At 38.4% G+C, this 21,382-nt stretch overlaps 1 protein-coding gene across 1 annotated transcript in view; it reads right to left on the bottom strand.

Annotated features, from left to right (window-relative positions):
* The window catches only part of RAD50 (RAD50 double strand break repair protein), an 80,511-nt gene that overhangs the window by 18,522 nt on the left and 40,607 nt on the right, over window positions 1-21,382 (bottom strand). The window contains exons 14-20 of the mRNA XM_007519924.3: window positions 20,264-20,453; window positions 18,082-18,208; window positions 17,069-17,262; window positions 14,741-14,851; window positions 13,209-13,301; window positions 13,023-13,136; window positions 3,824-3,951 (exon numbers count right to left, since the gene is read on the bottom strand). Coding sequence (XP_007519986.1) covers window positions 3,824-3,951; window positions 13,023-13,136; window positions 13,209-13,301; window positions 14,741-14,851; window positions 17,069-17,262; window positions 18,082-18,208; window positions 20,264-20,453 — 957 coding nt within the window. The remainder of the gene's footprint in view (window positions 1-3,823; window positions 3,952-13,022; window positions 13,137-13,208; window positions 13,302-14,740; window positions 14,852-17,068; window positions 17,263-18,081; window positions 18,209-20,263; window positions 20,454-21,382) is intronic.

Below are 21,382 nucleotides of genomic sequence, written 5' to 3'. Positions count from 1 at the left end.
GCACCGCTTTATCATTCACAAAGCTTCTCTTTTGCTGTGGTGCTCCCATGTAGTTACCAGAATTTGAAACTGGGTCCTCACATTTGACAAAATGCAAGCTCCATCTTCCCCTGTTCAGATTTTATCTGTACTCATTCAACAATTACTTATTAAGCAACCACCTAAGTATAGGCATGTTGTTTTCGCCGGGCTGGCTTCACGGGCGGGTAACAGACGACCTGGGACTCATAGCTGGGTTGTACGCAGTATCTCTTTATTCATGCAGGACGCAGCGCAATCTATACCAAGCTAAGCTAAACTAAAAACTACAAACAATCTTGTCCTTATAAATATACTAGCCCAGTAGGGTGGGAACAGGATGTGATGCAGAGAGGGTGGAGAGAAAAGTGACTGGTGAAAATCAGGGTATGACAAGGAGAGGGGGCGGAGCAGGCAAGAATTCTACCACTGAACCACCAATGCCCTGGAGGGAGGGTGGTGCTTGTTAACAGAGGTTATGTAAATAGAATACTGTGTTATGTGAACAGAATGCAGGGGGGATTAAACCAAATGAAACAGAAGGGGTTTTTAAAAGCAGAATTAGAAGCATACCAACAATTAGGACATTCTTATAGAATTGGCCTGGCTTACTCTGTTTTGTTGAGTAAGTGGTGTGGGGAGGGTAGAGGGAAGGGTGGATAGATAGATACAGATAATTCTGGCTACTGAACCTGGGATCACTCACATGCAACTTCCAAGTCCTGTGTACTCTACCTAAAAGAGAGGAAAGAAACTTGGAAAAGCGCAGTTGTACTTAGTAGTATAATGAATGTAAAAACCATTAAGAGAAGGATGAATACAGAATGATCTCATAGAAGCTGAGAAATAAGAACAGAAGGGGAAACACAAAGCAGAAATTGGACTGGGTTTGGTGTACTGCACCAAAGTAAAGGACTTGGGGCAGAGTGGCTTCCAGGTCCTGGTGCATGATGGTGGAGGACCTAGGTAGGGGTTAAAATATCTTGCAGAAAACAGAAATTTTACACATGTACCACAACTACTGTATTTACTATAAACCATTAATTCCCCAGTTAAAAACAAAAACAAACATCATTTAGAGTATAAAAATATCAGGTTCTGGTCATCAGCAACAAAGAATGAATGTCTTCAATTTAAAAGTTTCTTCCAGTGACCCAGAATGTGGCTCAACAGTAGACTGCATGTCTTTCAGGTGTGAGGCTCTAGGTTCAAACCTGGGTTCTACATGGGTGAGAGTTCCATGGAGGGCAAAGCAGTCCTTACTCTTTAATAATATAGGCTAAAATTGAGCAAGGGAGACAGCTCAATGGTATGTGCAAAACCCTTGATTACTATTAGCGCTGCAGTAAAAAACACAAATCAAAAATCCTTTAAAAACTTTACTTTTCAGGGCTTAGTGGTGGCACACCTGGATTACTGCACATGTTACAATGTGCAAAGACCTGGGTTTAAGCCCCCGACCCCCACCTGCAGGAGAAAGCTTTGCAAGTGGTGAAGCAGCAGTGCTGCAGGTGTCTCTCTTCCTATCTGTCACCCCCTACCCTCTCTATTTCTGGCTGTCTCTACCCAATAAATAAAGATTAAAAAATATATTTTACTTTTCTAATTCATTGCCACGGATACTAACATTCCAGGGTTAAAGAGGTGACATTGCTGGCTTTCATCATCATTCCCTGTAATTTTGTTTTTGAGTGGTGGTTCCCACTGTACTAGTGTATAAAAATTGTAGAGGCTGAAGATGAAGAGTTCTTCATCATATTCTTCGGGGCTAGATAGTGGTGCACCTGGTTGAGCACACACATTAAAATGTGTAAGGACCCGGATTCAAAACCCCCAGGCCCCACCTGCAGGGGAGAAACTTTATAAGTAGTGAAGCAATGTTGCAGGTATTTCTCCCTCTCTATCTCCCCCTTCCCTCTCTCTATCTAAAATAAACAAAACATTATTTAAAAACGATAGTCTGATTTCTTTCATATATGAAAGAGCTTATTTTTATTTATTATTTTTTAATGCAGTACCAGAGAATGAAGAAATTCAGAGCCTTATACTTGTACAACATTGCTGAGCGGCTTCCTACATCCAAAAATTTACAAGGTGAGCAATATTCTGGTCTGAACAATTCTTTTATTATTATTATTACTTTCTAGAGAAGTAGATAGAAAGGACAGAGTACCACTTTACTCTGGCATATGCAGTGCTGGGGATCAAACAAGGTGTCTCACACATTCAAGCCCCATACTCTACCTACTGAGCTACTTTTCTTGACTGAAAAAGATTTTGTGTGTGTTATCAGAGCACTATTTAGCTCTGGCTTAAGACGATTTTGAGGACTGAACCTGAGACATCTGGTGTTTCAGGCATGAAAGGCTTTTTACATAACCATTATGCTGTCTCTCTAGCCCCAGAAAAAGCTTTTAATCAGTTAAACCAAGAGTATTTATAATACAGGACTATATGTCTTAGATCATATTAATAAAAAAACATCAATTTGCTTTACCTTTTATAAAAACCCAATTATACTTGATTCAGATTTCTTTGTAAATTTAAGATAAATGAAAAATCTTTAAGGAATGGCTGAAAGAAACATGTACATTTAATTAAGTTGAAATGATTAAAAAATCTAAGTAATTGAATTATGCCACCATTTTTATAAAAAAAATTACCAGCTCTGGTGAGCAAGTATAATTGAGGCCATCCAGTGTGGGACTCCAATCACTATAGCAATGACAGCACTAACTACTGAACACACAATTTCATCCAGTTTAGTGCTTTAGCATCAGCCAGGTTCTTAAAAGAAAATTTGAAGGTAAGAACAAGATCTTTACTGTTCTAGCTGAAAATTACCAATTCTATCAAGCCACAATAGTGAATCGGGCTAATCTTTAATAAAGCAGTATCAGCAGGGCCAGGTGGTGGTGCACCTTGTACAATATACAAGGACCTGGGTTCAAGCTCCCAGCCCCCACCTGTGGGGGGAGCTTCATGAGCGGTGAAGGAGTGTTGCAGGTGCCTCATTCTGTCTGTCCTCATTCAGTTTCTCCCTTTCCAAAAATAATAAATAAAATAAAAAATTGCTCTGGTGAGCAATTATAATCAAGATTATCTATCTAGACTGGGCCTCCAATCACAAATCACTTTGGCAACAGCTCTACTAACATAACTAATATCGAATGTACAAGCTTTGATCCAAGCAGAGTCTCAGGTCATGTTTTCTTTGTGTTTGGCAGGTATCAGCATTTGATGACGCAATCAAGCAAAACTCTGGGGACTAGGCATTGTAATCCTGACCATTATTTCACTGATTATAAATTCTGCATCATTTTTTTCCAAGTAATTCACCTCCTATGGTCATTAACTATATTTGAATAAAAATTCTATCTTCCAGGGGTGGGGGGGGATTCTATTTTCCCCTAGGCTTTCAGAGTCACTGAGGCTAAACACTTAAATTCTTAAAAAATAAGAAGAGGTAGAATATTCACATTTTCCTACATACAATAATATCATTTTTTATTAGAGAAATTACAACAAAGTCATGCATTTTCCCCAAAGTTCACTTTGTGAGGAAGCCATAAATAGTATAGGAACACTACAGTAGCCTTGGGGGGAATACTCATATTTCAATGATAAAGACTTTTATTGGGGGGGGGGGCAATAGATAGCATAATGGTTATGCAAAGAGACTCTCATGCCTGAGGCTCCAAAGTCCCAGGTTCAATTCCTGGCCCCCCAACCTACACCATAAGCCAGAGCTGAGCAGTACCCTGGTTAAAAAAAAGTTTAAATTAAAGACTTCCAAAATACATACTTTTTCATTTGCAAAACCTGCATTTGACCCATTTCCTTCAAATGCTGCTTTCTTTCTTCTTCGACTTCCTTTAGTTCCTCATTCCTTTTTCTTAAAGTAAGATTATCCTGTAGCCATCTTTCTTGTATCTAATATAAATATTAAATCAGTCAATAAAAACAATCAAGTCATCAACATGTGGTTCATAGCAAGTGACTGCTGACAGTAAGTACTATGTTAAACTCAACAGATGACACTGTGAAGGAATCTCTTGGTCTGCACTAATCTGTAACACACAGCGCCTTAAGGAAATAAAAAATATAGCTATACCACTTAATATTTTATTACAAACCACCATCTCTTGGTTTGTACTAATCTGTAACACACACCAGAGCCTTAAGGAAATAAATAATATAGCTATACCACCTAATATTTTATTACAAACCACCATCTCTTGGTTTGCACTAATCTGTAACACCCACTAGGGCCTTAAGGAAATAAAAAATATAGCTATACCACTTAATATTTTATTACAAACCACCATTAGGGTCATATTACACAGGAACCTCCAAAATGGAGCCTAGTGATCTGAAAAATGACAGACTATACTATAATTAAAATACCTCTCTCTCCTTTTCTTATTAATATTTATCTCTTAATATAGTAAGACAATTCAGCGTGTCAGACCAAATCTTTAATCTGTAAGAAGTACCTTAACAAGAGTATATATCTAAGCACTTTAACACTTTCCTGGTCAGTTAATTGAATGGAAAAAAGTTGGCTGTTTGCTTTGTTTTGCCTGCCATGCTTCACACAGGTTGACTCTTGCTCCTGGAAGATTCTTTTTCTTTTGATTTCAGATATACACAGAAAGGGAAAGCGGTGCTACAATGTCCCTACCATCCATGGAGCTTCCCCTGGTGCAGGTACTTTCCTGTGGTGCCTGGGATTTGAATCCAGGGTTCCCTGCACATGGCTAAGTGTGTATTCTACCAGGTGAGCTATCTCTCTAGGTTGGCTTTTTTCCTGGTGGCTTTTTTTTTTTTTCCCTTCTTTCTCTCTTCTATTTGACAGGACAGATACATTTCAAGGGGAGGGGAGACACCTGCAGACCTGATTCCCCACTCAGGAGGTGTTCCCCCTGTAGGTAGGTAGTGGGGAGCTTGAATCTGGGTCCTCATGCATGATAATGTGTGCATTCAAGCGGATGCACCAGTGCCTGCTCCCCAAGTTGGCTATTCTTATTGAGTAGTTCTGACCTTAAAAAGAGATCTGTGTGTGTGGGTGGGGGGGTGCAGTAGTAGCGCACTGGGTTAGTGCACAAGATGTGAAGCACAAGGACCTGCCTAAGGATCCAGGTTTAGCCCCAGGCTCCCCACCTGCAAGGGGGGTTGCTTCATGGGTGGTGAAGTAGGTCTACAGCAAACAACAAAATAGAGAAGGTGGCCTTCAGAAGCAGTGGATTCATGGTTGCAGGCACCAAACCCCAATGATAACCCTGGAGGCAAAAAAAAAAAAACAAAATCCATTGGGGTCTGGGTGGTGGTGCACCTGGTTAAGTGCACATATCACCATGTGCAAGGACCCGGCTCAAGTACCTGCTCCTGACCTGAAGGGGGAACACTTCATAAGTGGTGAAACATGTTTGTAGGTGTCTTTCTCTCGCTCCCCTTTCAATTTCTTTTATCCTGTCAAATAAATAGAAAAAACAAAACAAAAGAAAAAGGGGAGGAGAGAATGGCTGACAGGAGTGGTAGATTCATAGTGCTGGCACTGAGAACCAGTGATAACCCTGGTGGCAGAAAAAAGAGATCCATCACTTAGTAATAGCTGCAGCATCAACCAAGTAAATTATTTCAGTAATTTTCCTGTTAATTTATAACAGACTATGTTGTCAGGAGATAATGTATGTTAATGCTTTAAAATTTTATGTTTCTTGCAGAAGTTGGTTTACCCTACTAAAATATGAATTTAAAAACACTTCTCTGGATAAAGAAGTTTTGGGATATATACTCAATGGAATACTACTCAGTCATTAAAAAAGATGATATTGCATTATTTGGCACAAAATGGCTGAAATTGGACATGATTATGCTACATGAAGTAGAAAAGAAATGAAAGACAACTACTTAATGGCTTCACACATGTGGAATCTAGGTAATGAAAATAAAATAAATAAAACAAAAATAGTAATCAAACTCAGACTTGTGAAATCTATGATGGTTATCAAGGAGAATGAGAGGAGGGTAAGGAAAGGAGGGCAGGAAGGTAGGTGGAGGGTTTCATTTCCTGTGATGACAAGAAAACTGGTGATACATGCTGTGAGTTGTGCACACAGACACGTAGAACTATATTCGTAACATCTTATACTATTGTAAACCAATGTTAAATCAACTAAAAAAAAATCCAATTTCAGAATCAGTATGTCAGAGTTGCAAGGTAAGAATATGTAAGGTAGGAGGAAAGGGAACAAAGGACTTCTTTAATATGCTTGCTTACTGTTTATCTTTTACCTATTTTAAGTTTTTTATTTTATTTTAAATCAGGCTATTTTCAGTTTCCCTGGAAATAATAATTATATGCATACATACATACATTCACATTCTGATGATGACTGTACCTTTCCCACTGGTAGTGAGAATTCCAACTATAATCTACAAACTTCAAAGTGTCAGAAAAGGGAAGAAAATTGGATGGGGGTATGTTACACCAGAACTGTTTTTTCTATAATACTACTTATTTAATAGTGTAAGATCAAATTCTATCTCCATTTCCCACTAGTTTTGTTAACCTTAGGTAAGTCAGGTCACTTTCCCATTTCCTTCATCTGAAAATTTTAAATTATGTGAACGAAATTTAGTTGGGCTTATAAAAGCATGTGAATAATCTAGTATTAGGATCCCCTCGCTATTAGAATGTTTACTCCAATTAGTTATCCAGTTTAGATCATAGTTAATACATACAACTGGTCACCTAAAATAAACAAAACTAGCTGCATCCCAGGTACCTTTGGTCGAGTAGTACAATGTCTAGAGCACAGTCCAGTCAATGTGTGCACTTTGTGGTTGGAAAAATGCTGTTTATAGAGGATTGCCTGAAAACTATACACTGGTGTGGCTCAGTAACTTAAAAGTTTATATTAGTTTGATAACTACTATCAATTATTTCCTCTGGACATCTTTAACAACACGCATATGCCTTTGCCCAGTCCCCTAGATTTTACCTACTGTTCTAGACTGAGACACAGACATGCAATTTTATAATCTGGGAAATCTGAAAAATAAAACATTATAGCACTTGTTTTGGCAGTACTTATACCACAACTGGAATGATACAGAAAAGATTACTGTGGCTCTAATGCAAGGAGGAGAGACAAATTTATAAAGTATTTTATATATATCCTTATTTTGGAAACTAGACTTGGTGATTGGTTAGCATGATGTCATATGTAATATGTACAGATGTCAAATAACAAAGCAGTATACCCAAAATGGACATGCTGCTATAAACCAATGCTACCACAATTAAGAAACAAATTAAGCATAAGTCATATATCATAAAATTCATCAGTTAAAAAGTTCTATAATGGGAACCAGGAGATTGCTCACTCAGTTGGTAGAGATCAAAACACAAACGCTAAGGCCTGTGCACTACTCTTTGGCCTAGCTCCCATCTTCAAATTTACTATTAAATTTTGTTTTTAATGTGAGAGACAAGAAACCAGAGCACTATTCGGTCACATACAGTACCAGAATGCAGGACCTTACATATGTAAAGTATGCATTCTATCCACCAAGTTATGCCCTCAACTATAAACTAACCATTTTAAAGGGAATAATCCAGTGATTTACACATTCACAAAGCTGTACAGTCATCATCACTAATTCCAGAACATTTTATCATCCCTCAAAGAAATTCTGTATCTGTTAACAATCACTTTCTATTCCCTTTTCCCCTGCCTCCAGCTCTTGGCAACACTAATTTGCATTGTATGTCTGCAAATTCCTATTCTGTATATTTCATTTACAAAGAATTATAAAAATGTGTCTTGTGATTGGCTTCTTTGATTTAATATAATGTTATCAAGGTTTGTCCATATTATAGTGTATGTCAACATTTCATTTATGATTAGATATTCCACTGTATGGTGTGATAATTTTATATGTAAGTCCATTGACTAGCTAGCTATATGGTCAAACATTTTGAGTTAAGTCTTTGAGGATGTTTCTAGATGAAATTAATATTTAAATTAGTAGACTGAGTAAAGCAGGCTACCTCCCTAATGTAAGTGGGTCTCATTCAATCAACTAACCATAATGAACAACAAAAACCAGACTAATAATTGGCAGAAAATATTTGCCAGAAATCAGACCAATATTTGACATCTACACAAACATTCACTTAAGATGGACTAAAGACTTGTTGCAGGTCTACCAGGTGATCACTTGCCTGGACCCAAGTTTGAGCTTTGGGCCATCACATGGAATTGTCTTTGAGGGAAGCTTCACAAACAATGGGGCTGTGCTACAGGTATCTCTCCTCCTCTCCCACCCTCTATGAAAAAATAAGAAAAAATGGCCACCAGAACAGCAAGCATAGCCCCGGTGGGGGTGGGGGGGAGAGACAGACTGACTTGGCTTAATGACCTGAACTTCTAAAATGCTTAGATGAAAACATATCTTTTTGAACTTCACCCTCAACTGCACATTATAGATCCAACAAACCATTAATTATATATATCAGAAACAAACAAACAAAAAAACTCAATGAAGAAAGGGCAAAAGACCTTAATAGATATACTTCCCCCAAAGAAATACAGATTTCTCAAAGACATATGAAAAAAATAAAAAATGACTAAGCATTAAGGAATGCAAATCAAAACCACAATGAGATGTCAGCTGACATTGTGAGAATGATTTGTATCAAAGAATGGAAACAAATACTGTAGAGGTGGGGAAAGGAAGAATTCTTATATACTGTTGGTGGGAATGTAAATTGGTGCTATGGAAAACAGTATGATGTGTCCTGGAGCACCGCTTCCCCAGAGCCCTGCCCCACTAGGGAAAGAGAGAGGCAGGCTGGGAGTATGGATCGACCTGTCAACGCCCATGGTCAGCGGGGAAGCAATTACAGTGTAAGCCAGACCTTCCACCTTCTGCAACCCACAATGACCCTGGGTCCATATTCCCAGAGGGATAAAGAATAGGAAAGCTTTCAGGGGAGGGGGTGGGATACAGAGTTCTGGTGGTGGGAACTGTGTGGAGTTGTACCCCTTTTATCCTATGGTTTTTGTCAGTGTTTCCTTTTTGTAGGTAAAAATTTAAAAGAGAGAGAGAGAGAGAAAAAAAACATTATGGAGGTTCTGCATCTGCACGATTCCTCTGTTCGCAGTGAATGCTTTGCTCATCCCCCCCACCCCCCAGTTTAGACAGTGTGTGAAAGGGAAGGTAGGACAAAGAGAGAGAGAGAGAGAGGAAAAATACCACAATATTGCTCCACCACCTGTGAAGCTTCCCAGTACAAGTGTTCCCAAGTGGTAGTGGCTGGGGGCTTGAGCCCAAGACCTTGCACATGGTAAAGTGTGGGCTGCATCACGTAAGCCATCTCTCAGTCCCATTCCTATGCTCTTCAAAGCATTCGTCACGATAGTCAAAACATGGAATCAACCTAAATGCACAATGATGAATAGTAATACTGTGGTGTGTATATATGCTATGTAATACTATCCAGTTATTTAAAAAGGTAGTCCTGGGAGCCAGACGGTGGTGTAGCTGGTTAAGTGCACTTGGTGCAAAGTGCAAAGACCAGAGCAAGGATCCTGGTTTGAGCCCCAGGTCCCCACCTGCAGGGGCGTCGCTTCACAGGTGGTAATACAGGTCTGTAAGTGTCTTTCCCCCTCTGTCTTCCTCTCCTCTCCTGATTCCTCTCTGTCCTATCTGGCAAAAACAACAAAAATAATAATAACAACAGGGGCAACAAAATGGGAAAAATGGTCTCTAGGAACAGCTGACTCATAGCGCAAGCACCGAGCCCAAGCAATAATCCTGGAGGCAAAAAAAAAAAAAGTAGTCCTACCTTTTGCTACATACAACATGGATGGAATTTGAGGTGATTATGTTAAGTGAAATAAGTTAAAGAGAATCATTATGTGGGAGTCCTGTTGCACTGGGGGAGCTCTAGTGTTGTGGTGTCTCTTTCCTCACCTGCTATCTCTCTGGCACTAAAAAAAAGTGGCTCAGAGTGGTAAAGCTGTAGCATTTTTGCCAAAGCAAATTGGAAGGCAAGACAGCTAACTTAGATTGCTTTTTCGTCATCATGCATACAACCCAGATCTGAGCACAGCTCCCATAGTACTAACAGAATATTCAGTGCTACTGTAACTTCCCATCTATCTGAAAATTTTGGCCTGAAGCAGTGAATCCCTAATGATGACAAAACAAACAAACAAAAAGCAACAGGCTAAATAAATAAGAATATCAACAACAGAGTAATGGTATGATTTTTCTTTTTTTTTTTTTTTTTTAAAATCTTTCTTATTGGATAGAAAAAAAATGTATTTATTGGATAGAGACAGCCAGAAATCAAGAGGAAGAGGGTGATAGAAAGGGAGAGAGACAGACACCTGTAGCACTGCTTCACCACTCGCAAAACTCCCCCCCCACAGGTGGGAACTGGGGGCTCAAACCCGGGTCCTTATGCCACCACCCAGCCCCAGTAATGGTATGATTTCTTACTAGAACAAATAACACTCAACACTAACAACTGGGAGAAATCCAAAGCTTTTCAGGTGAAAAAGAGACTACAAAAGCTGAAAAAGGGCAAGAGATTTAAAGATGGCCTTTTTGGTCACTGCCAGGCCAAATGCCCATGTCCAGCAGAGAAGCAATTATAGAAGCCAGACCTTCCACTTTCTGCACCCCATAAAGAATTTTGGTCTATACCCCAGAGAGGGAAAAATGTTAGGGGAAGATGACCAGATGGCTCTGAACTCCAATTCTATCAAAGCCAGAGGGGGGGGGGGGAAAGGAAGAACACTCAGAAGTAGTAGGTATAACTTAGAAAGGAAGAGGAGGCAGGACCATAGGAAAAAATGGGAAAATATATAAAAATATAGTTACAGAAATAATAGTCTACTCATATCTGTGATCTTGGGAGAACTAATGCAGTTTCCAATGAAGGGAATGGGGACACAGAACTCTGGTGGTGGGAAAGGTGTGGAATTATACCCCTGTAATCTTATGATTTTGTAAATCAATTTTAAATCACTTTTAAAAGAATATGTGCTATAAGGATGGGGAGAAAGCACAGTGGTTCTGCAAAGGGATTTCATACCTGAGGTTCTGACATCTCAGGTTTAGCCCCAGGCACCACCATCAGCCAGAACTAGGCAGTGCTCTGGTTTCTTTCTCTCTGTATCTCTCTCATTAAAATAAATATTTTTTAGAAAATGGGGGGGGGGAAACTCTATCATGCTTGCATAAGGCATGTTGGAGATAGTTTTCAATGTGATTTTTACTATATTATGGAAATTAAAGCTTAAAGAGTTTCACATGAGGGGGAGAGAGAAAAAAAAAAGTCCAGAATTATCCTTCTGGTATATGCAGTGCTGGGGCTTGAACAGGGAACCCCAGGACTGTCTCATACTCTCCAACTAGCCATGTAAATTCAATCTTTTAATAGAATGACATTTAATATCAATTAAGGACATATTTAATAGCGGAAAATGACTTGGTATATCTTGTTTGTAGATTTTTAAGACTTATTAGACATCAGTTTTGTATGAATATTTTCTACATAGTTATATCTGAATAAGTAGGAAAAATACAGACTATCATATACATATATATGATAGCCAGCGCTGCCACATTTGCAGTAAGAACTAAAGTAAGGAAGGCCAAAAGATAGTTCATGCAAAGAGGAAGCTTCAAAAGTGGCAAAGTGGTACTTTGGTCTCTTTCCTTCTCTTTCTTTCTCACCTATATTAAAAAAAAAAAAAGTCTCTTAGGAGTGATGGAGTCATAGAGACATTAAGCCCTAGCAGCAAAATAAACATGGAGAATAAAAGGTTGGAAAATAGGTTAGTGAGTAGGGTGTGTGGCACAGCTCAGATAGTAGTTCCAACATTAAGTGGAAATGCCACAGCGGTGGGAGAAGCTTTGTTACTGAGGAATCTCTCCCTCTGATTTCTAAAAGGGGTGCGGGGGGGGGGGGGGTGGTGAGCGAGCACCTGGAAGTAATGAAACTGTGCATGTGTAAGACACTAACTCATCAAAACTAGGTCAGTCATAAGTCATGATACATACACAAAATAGACTATCATAAGAATAAGGGGCTCAGGATGTGGTATAGTGCCTGCCTTGCATATGTATGAGGCTTTAATTTGGATCTCTGGCACCAGAGGAGAGTACCAAAGGCAGTGGAACAACACAGAAGGTGGACCAGTACTTTGTAAGCATAGTCTCTTATCAGTTAAAAAAAAAACCAAAAAAAAAAAAAAAAACCAGCTGAGGTGGTGGCTCAGTAGTAATGTATGAGGCCCTAATGTCAATCTCTGGCACTACACAGAAAATAAAATGTGATGATCTCTGAGTGATATGTCAGATCAAATTGTACTCACTAAATAAAGCAGGGTACAGAATATGATTCCATCTGTACAATACACATACACTGTATCTCTTGTTATATGAATAGTAAACTTATATGAACAACAACAACAAAACCATTAATAATAATTATATTTAAGAGAGAGATTAGACTGAGAAATAGCAGAGGAGGGGCAAAAGAGAATTGACCAAACACCTAGTGCTTTGCTTCAAGTGTGGCCTGAATCGAGTCCTGACACCCACATGGAAGTACTGACACTGGTGGAGAGCCAGTGCTATCCTCTCTCTCCTATTTTTTTTCTCTATAAGAATGAAAAAGCAGCCCAGAAACAGAGAAATTGCACATGGGTGAGGCCTTGGCTCTGAATAAATAAGGAGGGGAGGAAGCAAGAGGAGAAAATTAGCAGAGAAGAAACATTTGACAGTGTATCTTTTGACTTTTACCAAGCGAGCTGATTATTGAAACAAGATGAAAAAAGGAAATATGAATGTTATTGGAATTGTTTTTTTCCTACCATTTGAATTTCTACTGAATGAGTTTCCTACTAAAAATAAAAGCATTATTGTTATAAGCAACCCCATAAGTCACATAAAGCATTAACAAAAAAAAGGCTTACCTTCTGTGTATCAATATCTTGTCTCATAGTTCCCATGTCTTTATTTATCATTTCTTTATGTTTCTCACATTCACTTAGTTGAGCTATTACTTTATTAAGTTCAGTTTCCTTTTGCTATAAAAAAAGAAACTCTTTAAGCACAAGAAATAAAAGTGTAAATAACTAACTCCAAGCTCTAAAAATTACCTTCTTATAGTCATCTTTCCCCTCTTGAATGTAATTCTCAATGTCTTTTACATAGCCATGGATATTTTTAATCTTCTCTTTGACATCATTCATCTGTAGAAAAATACTTATTAAATATTTGTCTGGAACATAGCATTTAATTTTTACTTACATTAAAATACTTAACAAAAACTTGACAGCACAGAAGTTTTGCTTGAAACTTGAGTCTTGGGTTTCAGATTCCAGCATTTGCAAATTTGATAGTCTCTCACAATTTCCATTTATAATCTATACGTTGGATTAAAAGGTCTAAATCGGGAGTTAGGCGGTAAGCGCTCGTGGCGCCAAGCGCAAGGACCAGCCTAAAGATCCCGGTTTGAGCCCCCGGCTCCCCACCCACAGGGGAGTCCCTTCACAGGCCAGGCAGTGGAGCATGTCTGCAGGTGTCTAACTTTCTTTCCCCCTCTCTGTCGTATGCTTTACATTGGTTTGTTCTAGCCCTCCCCCGCCAAGAGAATTGGATCAGTCCAGTTAATTTCGCAGGCCCGCTTGGCCCCGCCCCAAGGAACCCCGAGAGAGGGTTCCTGAGTTCGAGAGTTCCTGAGTTCCAGAGTTGTAGAGTTCCAGAGTAAGAGAGAGTGCTTGCGCCGCCACAAAGAGACTAGTTTGTTTTAGTTTATGAATCATTGTTCCTGAATAAAGAAATACAGCTTCCCTGCCCAGCCATTGTCTCCGCCTCTCTGTTACCCACCGTGAAGCTAGCCCCGCCCGGCTGGAGCCGCCGAAATTATAACAACTCCTCTCTGTCTTCCCCTCCTCTCTCCATTTCTCTCTGTTCTATCCAACAATGACGACATCTCCGTCTTATCTATCAACAATGACATCAATAACTACAACAATAATAACTACTACAATAAAAAACAACAAGGGCAACAAAAGGGAAAATAAGTTAATGTTTAAAAAAAACGTTTAAATCTTCAGCCCCCCCAAAAAAAAAATAGGAGAAAAAGGAAAATAATTCAAAAGTTCACTAATGTCATTTGATCTTGTTAAATTTAAATGCTTAAAAAAAATAAAAGTATATTAAAGAAAATGTCTAAATCTTCAACTTCTACTTTAGATTAAGAAATAAAATAATTTAAGTTTTTATTTTGGCAACCTTGATGTCAAAAATCTGAAATTTCTATTTATCATATTAATATGAAATATTCGTTTGTCAGAAAAGTCATAATCTATTTTTGCATAGAAAAATGTCATGACTTTTCCAACAACCCAAATAATGTCCAACATAGTGCTTTGAATATAATAAACATATTAATAATACATATTTGATAATAGATAAATAGGTGGCCAAGTGGTGCATTCAGTACAGCAGACATGGTACAATGTGTAAGAATCCAATTTCAAATCCCTGCATGAAAACTTCACAAATGGTAAAGCAGTGTTGCAGCTGTCTCTCTTTCCTCTCTCCATTACCCACTTTCTGCGCAATTTCTCTGTTTTCACCTCTTCTACTACTAATAATAATAGGTAATACATAAATAAAATCTTACTTTATCCTGTGCTGTTTTGTTGCTTGTATTTTTCCTGTTGATTAATTCCTCTTTTTCCTGCTGGAGCTTTTCCAATGTCATTTCCAAAGGGTTTACTTGCTCTTTTGCATCCTAGAAATATTAAACAAGAAAAAAAGTACCTTACAATATATAACATTCCTTTTTTTTCTAACCAGAGTATTGCCCAGCTCTGGCTTATGGTGGTATGGGGGATTGAACCTAGGACTCTAGAGCCTCAGGTCTTAGGGTCTCTTTGCATAACCATTATGCTATCTACCCTTGGCCTACATTCTAATTTTCTTGTCTCAAGGAACAAACCCATTTTTTACATAGTACAAAATAGGGTTCTTTATTCAGACAGTAGAGTAATGCTAAATGGGAGAACAACCTTGTCTCTAAAGCAAGAACAGTTTCATAAAGTTCTTGGCTTCTGTCAGGGAAATTTCCTGGTGCAAGGGAGACATATTTAAATGGATGAGAACAAAAACCAGATCTACCTGAATATTAACCTCATCTCCATTAGCTGCATGAACTTAAGGGAAAGTCTAAATTTCTTTTTCTATAAAAAGAAAGTCTAATTATCTATCTCAGCAAGATTACTCATATATAGTTAAATGTCTTATAAACAATAAAGAACAAATGTAGTGGGGGAGATAACATAGTGGTTATGCAAACAATACTCATGCCTGAGGCTCTAAAGTCCCAGGTTCTATCACCCACACCACTTATAAGTTGGAGCTGTGCAGTGTTCTGGTGTAAATACGAATAAAATTTAAAAATATACAAATGTGGGATTGTATATATACAAACACAAGATAGAACTATTTTTAAAGAGTTATTATTATTTATTTTTTACCAGAACACTGCTCAGCTCTGGGAGATGGAATCTGGGACTTCAGAGTCTCAGACATAAGAGTCCCTTAGCATTACACTATCTCCCCCACCTACTAATTAATTTTTAAAAATTTTTTTATATTTATTTATTTTCCCTTTTGTTGCACTTGTTGTTTTATTGTTGTTGAGTTATTATTGTTGTTGTTATTGATGTCGCTATTGGATAGGACAGAGAGAAATGGAGAGAGGAGGGGAAGACAGTGAGGGGAAGAGAAAGGCAGACACCTGCAGACCTGTTTCACAGCCTGTAAAGTGACTCCCCTGTAGGTGGGGAGCTGGGGGCTCAAACCAGGATCCTTACACCGGTTCTTATGCTTCTCGCCACATGTGCTTTACCCACTGAGCTACTGCCCAACTCCCAATTTTTTTTTTCTAATGAAACAGAGCTATGGGGAGAAATATAAATATAAATATAAATATAAATATAAATATAAATATAAATATATACCAGAGCACTGCTCAGCTCTAGTTTATGGTGATGCTGGGGATTGAACTTGGGACCAAAGTCTTAGGCATGAAGATCATTTACATAACAATTATTCTATTTTCCAGCCAAAGAGAACTATTTCAAATTACATTCTAAGCTTCTGATAATTTATAAACACTTATGAATGGGGAATCGGGCGAGAGCACAGCAGGTTAAGTGCACGTGACGCAAAGCGCAAGGACCGGTTAGGATCTCAGTTTAAGCCCCAGGCTCCCCACCTGGAGGGAAGTCGCTTCACAGGCAGTGAAGCAGGTCTGCAGGTGTCTCTCTGTCTCTCTTCCTTTATATCCCCCCCTTCTCTCTCAATTTCTCTGTCTCTATCCAATAACAAATAAATTTTAAAAAATTAAAAAAATAAAACTTATGAATTACATGCAGTAATTAATGTTATACTAATACATTTAGTACTTACTGAATCTATGTAATTGTTAAAACTTAGATAAGACTGTTGTTTCTAAAACTGTTCATAAATTTAATGGCTGGGTTTTAATCTGATTAATCGATATGGAGGATAACAAACTGGTTCTGTTTTAAATGGCAACTCAGTACCTGCTCACTACAGTGGGGATTCAAAACTATTTTCTGGAATCAAACAAGGAAATGTGTTTTTAGGACTGAAAGGCATTAACTGCTGTGGATACTGTATGTGAAGACAAAACAATTCCTCTTGCCCCCAAGACAATCTTAGTTGTTACCACCAGACCACTTTCAGTATCAAGAAATTCACTACCTTACCCCTTACCTACTTTGAACTCTTTCTTATTATAGCCAAAACCACATTCTGGGAAATCTTTACCTATTAGTATAAGTTCTATAATCTAGAAACCACATAAAGGTTATACCATTTTTCATAGTAGCTATAGTTTAAGCCACTATGTCAATAGGACATTTAATGTATTGAATATTAGAACTACTTTTTAAAAGAAACATAATGTGAATGCTCTCACCTTTATCTCTCTGTGTAAGGACTGAACTTCAGTGGATAATTCTACAGTTTGCTCCTCTAGTTGCTGACGTCGCTGTAAGTTAGTAGATATTTGAAGTTTCTCTGATTTAAGTTCATTTACTGTACTTTTAAAGTGTTGAATCTGTTCCTGCTGGTCCTGTATTAGCTTACGATTCAATTCAATCTTACTGGAAACTGTAAGAAAGTATGTTGATATAGTAATCAGTGTACAGGTGCAAAAAGTAGTATAAATAGTCCTCCAGTTTTTTTCACATTTTTTAAATATTTATTTTATTTATTCCCTTTTGTTGCCCTTGTTTTATTATTGTAGTTATTATTGTTGTCATTGTTGTTGGATAGGACAGAAATGGAGAAAGGAGGGGAAGACAGAGAGGGGGAGAGAAAGATAAGACACCTGCTGACCTGCTTCACCGCCTGTAAAGCAACTCCCTTGCAGGTGGGGAGCCAGGGACTTGAACCGGGATCCTTTTACCTGTCCTTGCGCTTTGTGCCATCTGCACTTAACCCGCTGTGCTACCGCCCATTCCCAATAGTCCTCCAGTTTTATAGGTCTATGGAATTCACAAGGGTAAGTTTCTTGGGGTTCCATTCCTACTAACTAAAGTGCTACAAGAATTTCTCCAGCCCAACAACCTGCTTGCTATCCCCACCTCGCCAATGATAGGTGAAGCTAACAGGGCAGGTATGACTCATAAAGAACATACCAATAGTTCAGCTGATAACCATCATTCAAAATCTCTTGCACAAAGCAAGGAAAAAGTGAAGGGAAGCTTCTGAAATAATTGTAAATGTGGGTTGTCAGAAAAGTCGTGATGCATTTTTTTATGTATTTCTACGCAAAAATGTCTCATGACTTTTCCAACAACCTAATATGTTATGGACTGGACAGTTCCAGGAAGATAGTTTTTATCTACATAATAGGTATAAAATTTCTAGTAAAAAGCTTATTTTGGGAATGTCTTTATAGGTAAATATGAAAAAAAAGATTGTTACCTGTATCTAATTTGTGTTGTTTTTCTTGTTTTTCCTGGTTGACTTGTTGAACAGTTCTATCCAAATCAATTCCTTGTAGTTTAGCTGCTTGTTGTGCAATTTTTCTTTCAATATCTTTAAGTTCCATCTTAAGAACAAAACAGTTACATTATTTAAGAAATGTACTGTACTGTCATTATCCAGAATCCTTACAAATTAACTGCAATTGTCAATTTCCTCTTTTCTGCCACCAGAATTATTACTGAGGTGTTGTATCTACATGATTCCTCTGTTCCTGGTAGACTTTTTTTTTTTAATAGAAAGGGAGAGACACACAGAAAAGAAACACTGCAGAAGCAACTCACCACTTCTAAGATTTCTCCCGCCCAAGTACTCCCACCTGTTAGGCGGGGACTGGAACTCAGGTCCTTGTCCATGACAAGTATGCACTCTACCAGGTGAGCTCCTTCCTGGCTCCCTAATGCTTATTTTTTAATATGGTATCAGCAACTTAAGCATGATATCTCCTATTTCTAAGCTAGATTTTTACATTTATTCACTTATTTGCTTATTTTTTATTGGCAGCCGAGTTATTGCTGGAACTTGGTGCCTGCATGTAGAATCTACTGCTCTTGATGGCTATTTGTTCTTCTTTATTTTGATAGGACAGAGAGAAACTGAGAGGGGTGGGAAGATAGAGGGGGAGAGAGACAGAGACTTGCAGTACTTGCTTCTCTGCCTGTGAAGCTTCTCCCCTGCAGGTGGGGAGTGGGGGCTTGAACCCTGGCCCTTGTGCATGGCAACACATGCGCTTAACCAGGTGGCCACTGCTCAGCCCCAATTTTTACTCTCTTTATTTTAGACAGAGAAGAAAAATAGAAAGGGAGAGAAATCACAGTGCTGTTTTGCCATCTATGGAGCTTCCCTCATAGACAGAGAAGAAAAATAGAAAGGGAGAGAAATCACAGTGCTGTTTTGCCATCTATGGAGCTTCCCTCAGTGCTCTGGTGCTTTCATGAGGTGCTAGGATTCTGTGCAAGGCAAGAAGTATTTGCTCCACTACACACACTATCTTCCAGTCCTCATTTGCTTTTCAAAACTTAGATTTATAAAACTGCTTCCAGTTATAATTTTAAAAAACTATCTCATGTGAGGTAGTGTTTCACATAAGACAGAAGTCAGAATACCAGTCTGATATGTGCAACACCAGTGATCAAACCAGGGTCCTCTGGCACAAGTCTTGCGCTCTACTAGCTGATCTATTTCATCAGCTGCTTAGGTGCAATTTTAAAGTATTTAATAAGATAAAACTGAAATGAATTTTTAATAATTTAAATGATGTGACCCCAACAGGAGTTTGGGGCTATTAGCATATGAGTGATGTCAGCCTGAGGCTAGGACACAGAAGGGAATGTTTAAATCAAAGACTTGGAGCAGCTGTCTCTTTTTGGCTGCTGCTTCATCGTGGTGGAGGTACTCCAGGCATCTGCCATGGCTACTTCTCCTGGGAACTGAACACATGTGACTCTGCTAGCTGGTAGACTCTGTAAGACTCCTCCAGCCATGAGCAACCTATACCTCTGCTGGTAATTGTTTTATCTTATGGGGCTAAACTTTTGATAACTTTACACAGAGTTTATGGACCTAGTGTACTCTTAACCCCTGATGATAATTGCTTATTTTGCCTTCTACCTTAATAAACCTTCTATTGTTTAAACCTGTTCTTATCTCCCTGCTGTGAATCCTTAAGTGCCAGTTCTAAGCCTCTTTTTAGTCTCAAGTTACAACACAGCCTCTAAGCCACCCCTTTAAGTTACAACAAAATTAAACAAATCATTTATTAGCACTAATTTTCATGCTATAAGTAAGAAATTTAAACAGAAGTATAAACTAAGCAGTTGCTCCCTGAAACTATCTGAAAGTCCGTATGATGAACTCTCAACATAATCTATACTACCTACTAAGCAGGCTTTAACATTCTCATATTTTACATTTAAATCTTTATGAAAGAAATTTCATTCTTAAACTACAATAAACTGTGGTCCAGGTCGGTAGCACAGTGGATATAGTGTTGGACTCTCAAACATGAGGTCCTGAGTTCAACCCCTGGCAGCACATGTACCAGTGATGTCTGGTTCTTTCTCTTCTCCTATTCCTCTCATTAATAAACAAAATATTAAAAATATATATATAATAAACCTACCTGAAATCTCTCCATAATTGTTATGTCTGTCAGACACGTTTTAGCACTTTCTTCCTCAGGCATTATAGTACCTAACAGTGTTTCCTGCTCTTCTATATCATTCTTTAGGCGCTGTATGTCTCTGTTGACATTCTGCAGTTTATTTCTTAATTCTGGAATTTCTTTCTCCTTCAGATCAATTATGCTTTGCCTTAGCAGAAAACACAATTTAGAATGAGAGTTATCTGCTATTTTATCACAAGATTGAGTTTGTCAATTTTTGGCAAGAATAACAAAGAAGTGACATATCCTTTTTCTTTTTTTGTATTTATTTTGATGAAAGAGACAGAAAAATACCAGAGCACTACTCAGCTCTGACTTACAGTGGTGCTGGGGATTGAACCTGGTAACTTCGAACCTCAAGCATGAAAGTAATTTATCTTTCTGGGGTAAAGTATTAGTGGATATATGTCAGCATGTGTTACTACTTCAGATGTAATTCACCATGGGATGTGAGCTCAGACTGACAGGGATGCATAGGTTACACAGGCTCCTGTGCTAAATATGAATAGACATGGGCCCTAGGTCAGATCAATGGGGTTTACAGTTAACGGTATTTATATACCTTTCCCGTATTTGGGAACTACTCTTTGCCCTCATCCAGTTTTCCGGTCCTATTCCAAACTCTTTATTCCCAGATCATACTTTTAGCCCACCTGCATGTTAGCTGTCAGGCTCAGGCAAAAATTACTAAAGACATGGGCCTATTGGAATATACCTAAAATAGACTTCCTAGCTTCTTCCAACAGAAAGATCCCAAATTTCATCTGCTCTATTCTTACCTTTAGGCTCCCAATTATTAAACAATTTGTTCTGCTTTATATCTTAATGTTTTTCAGCCACCAAGCTGCAGTAGCTACCATGATGTCAACCTGACTTCCTTGGGAAGATGACCTCATCAGTGTATCCTGGAACCTCACCTCCCCAAAGTCTTACTCCATTTGGGAAAGACAGAAACAGGCTGGGAGTATGGATCAACCTGTCAATGCTCATGTCCAGTGGAGAAGCAATTACAGAAACCTGACCTTCCACCTTCTGTACCCCACTAAGAATTTTGGTTCATACTCCTATATAAATATA

The sequence above is a fragment of the Erinaceus europaeus genome, chromosome 2 (assembly GCF_950295315.1).
Source record: "Erinaceus europaeus chromosome 2, mEriEur2.1, whole genome shotgun sequence".
NCBI lineage: Eukaryota > Metazoa > Chordata > Mammalia > Eulipotyphla > Erinaceidae > Erinaceus > Erinaceus europaeus.
This window is presented reverse-complemented; position numbering and strand designations above follow the sequence as displayed.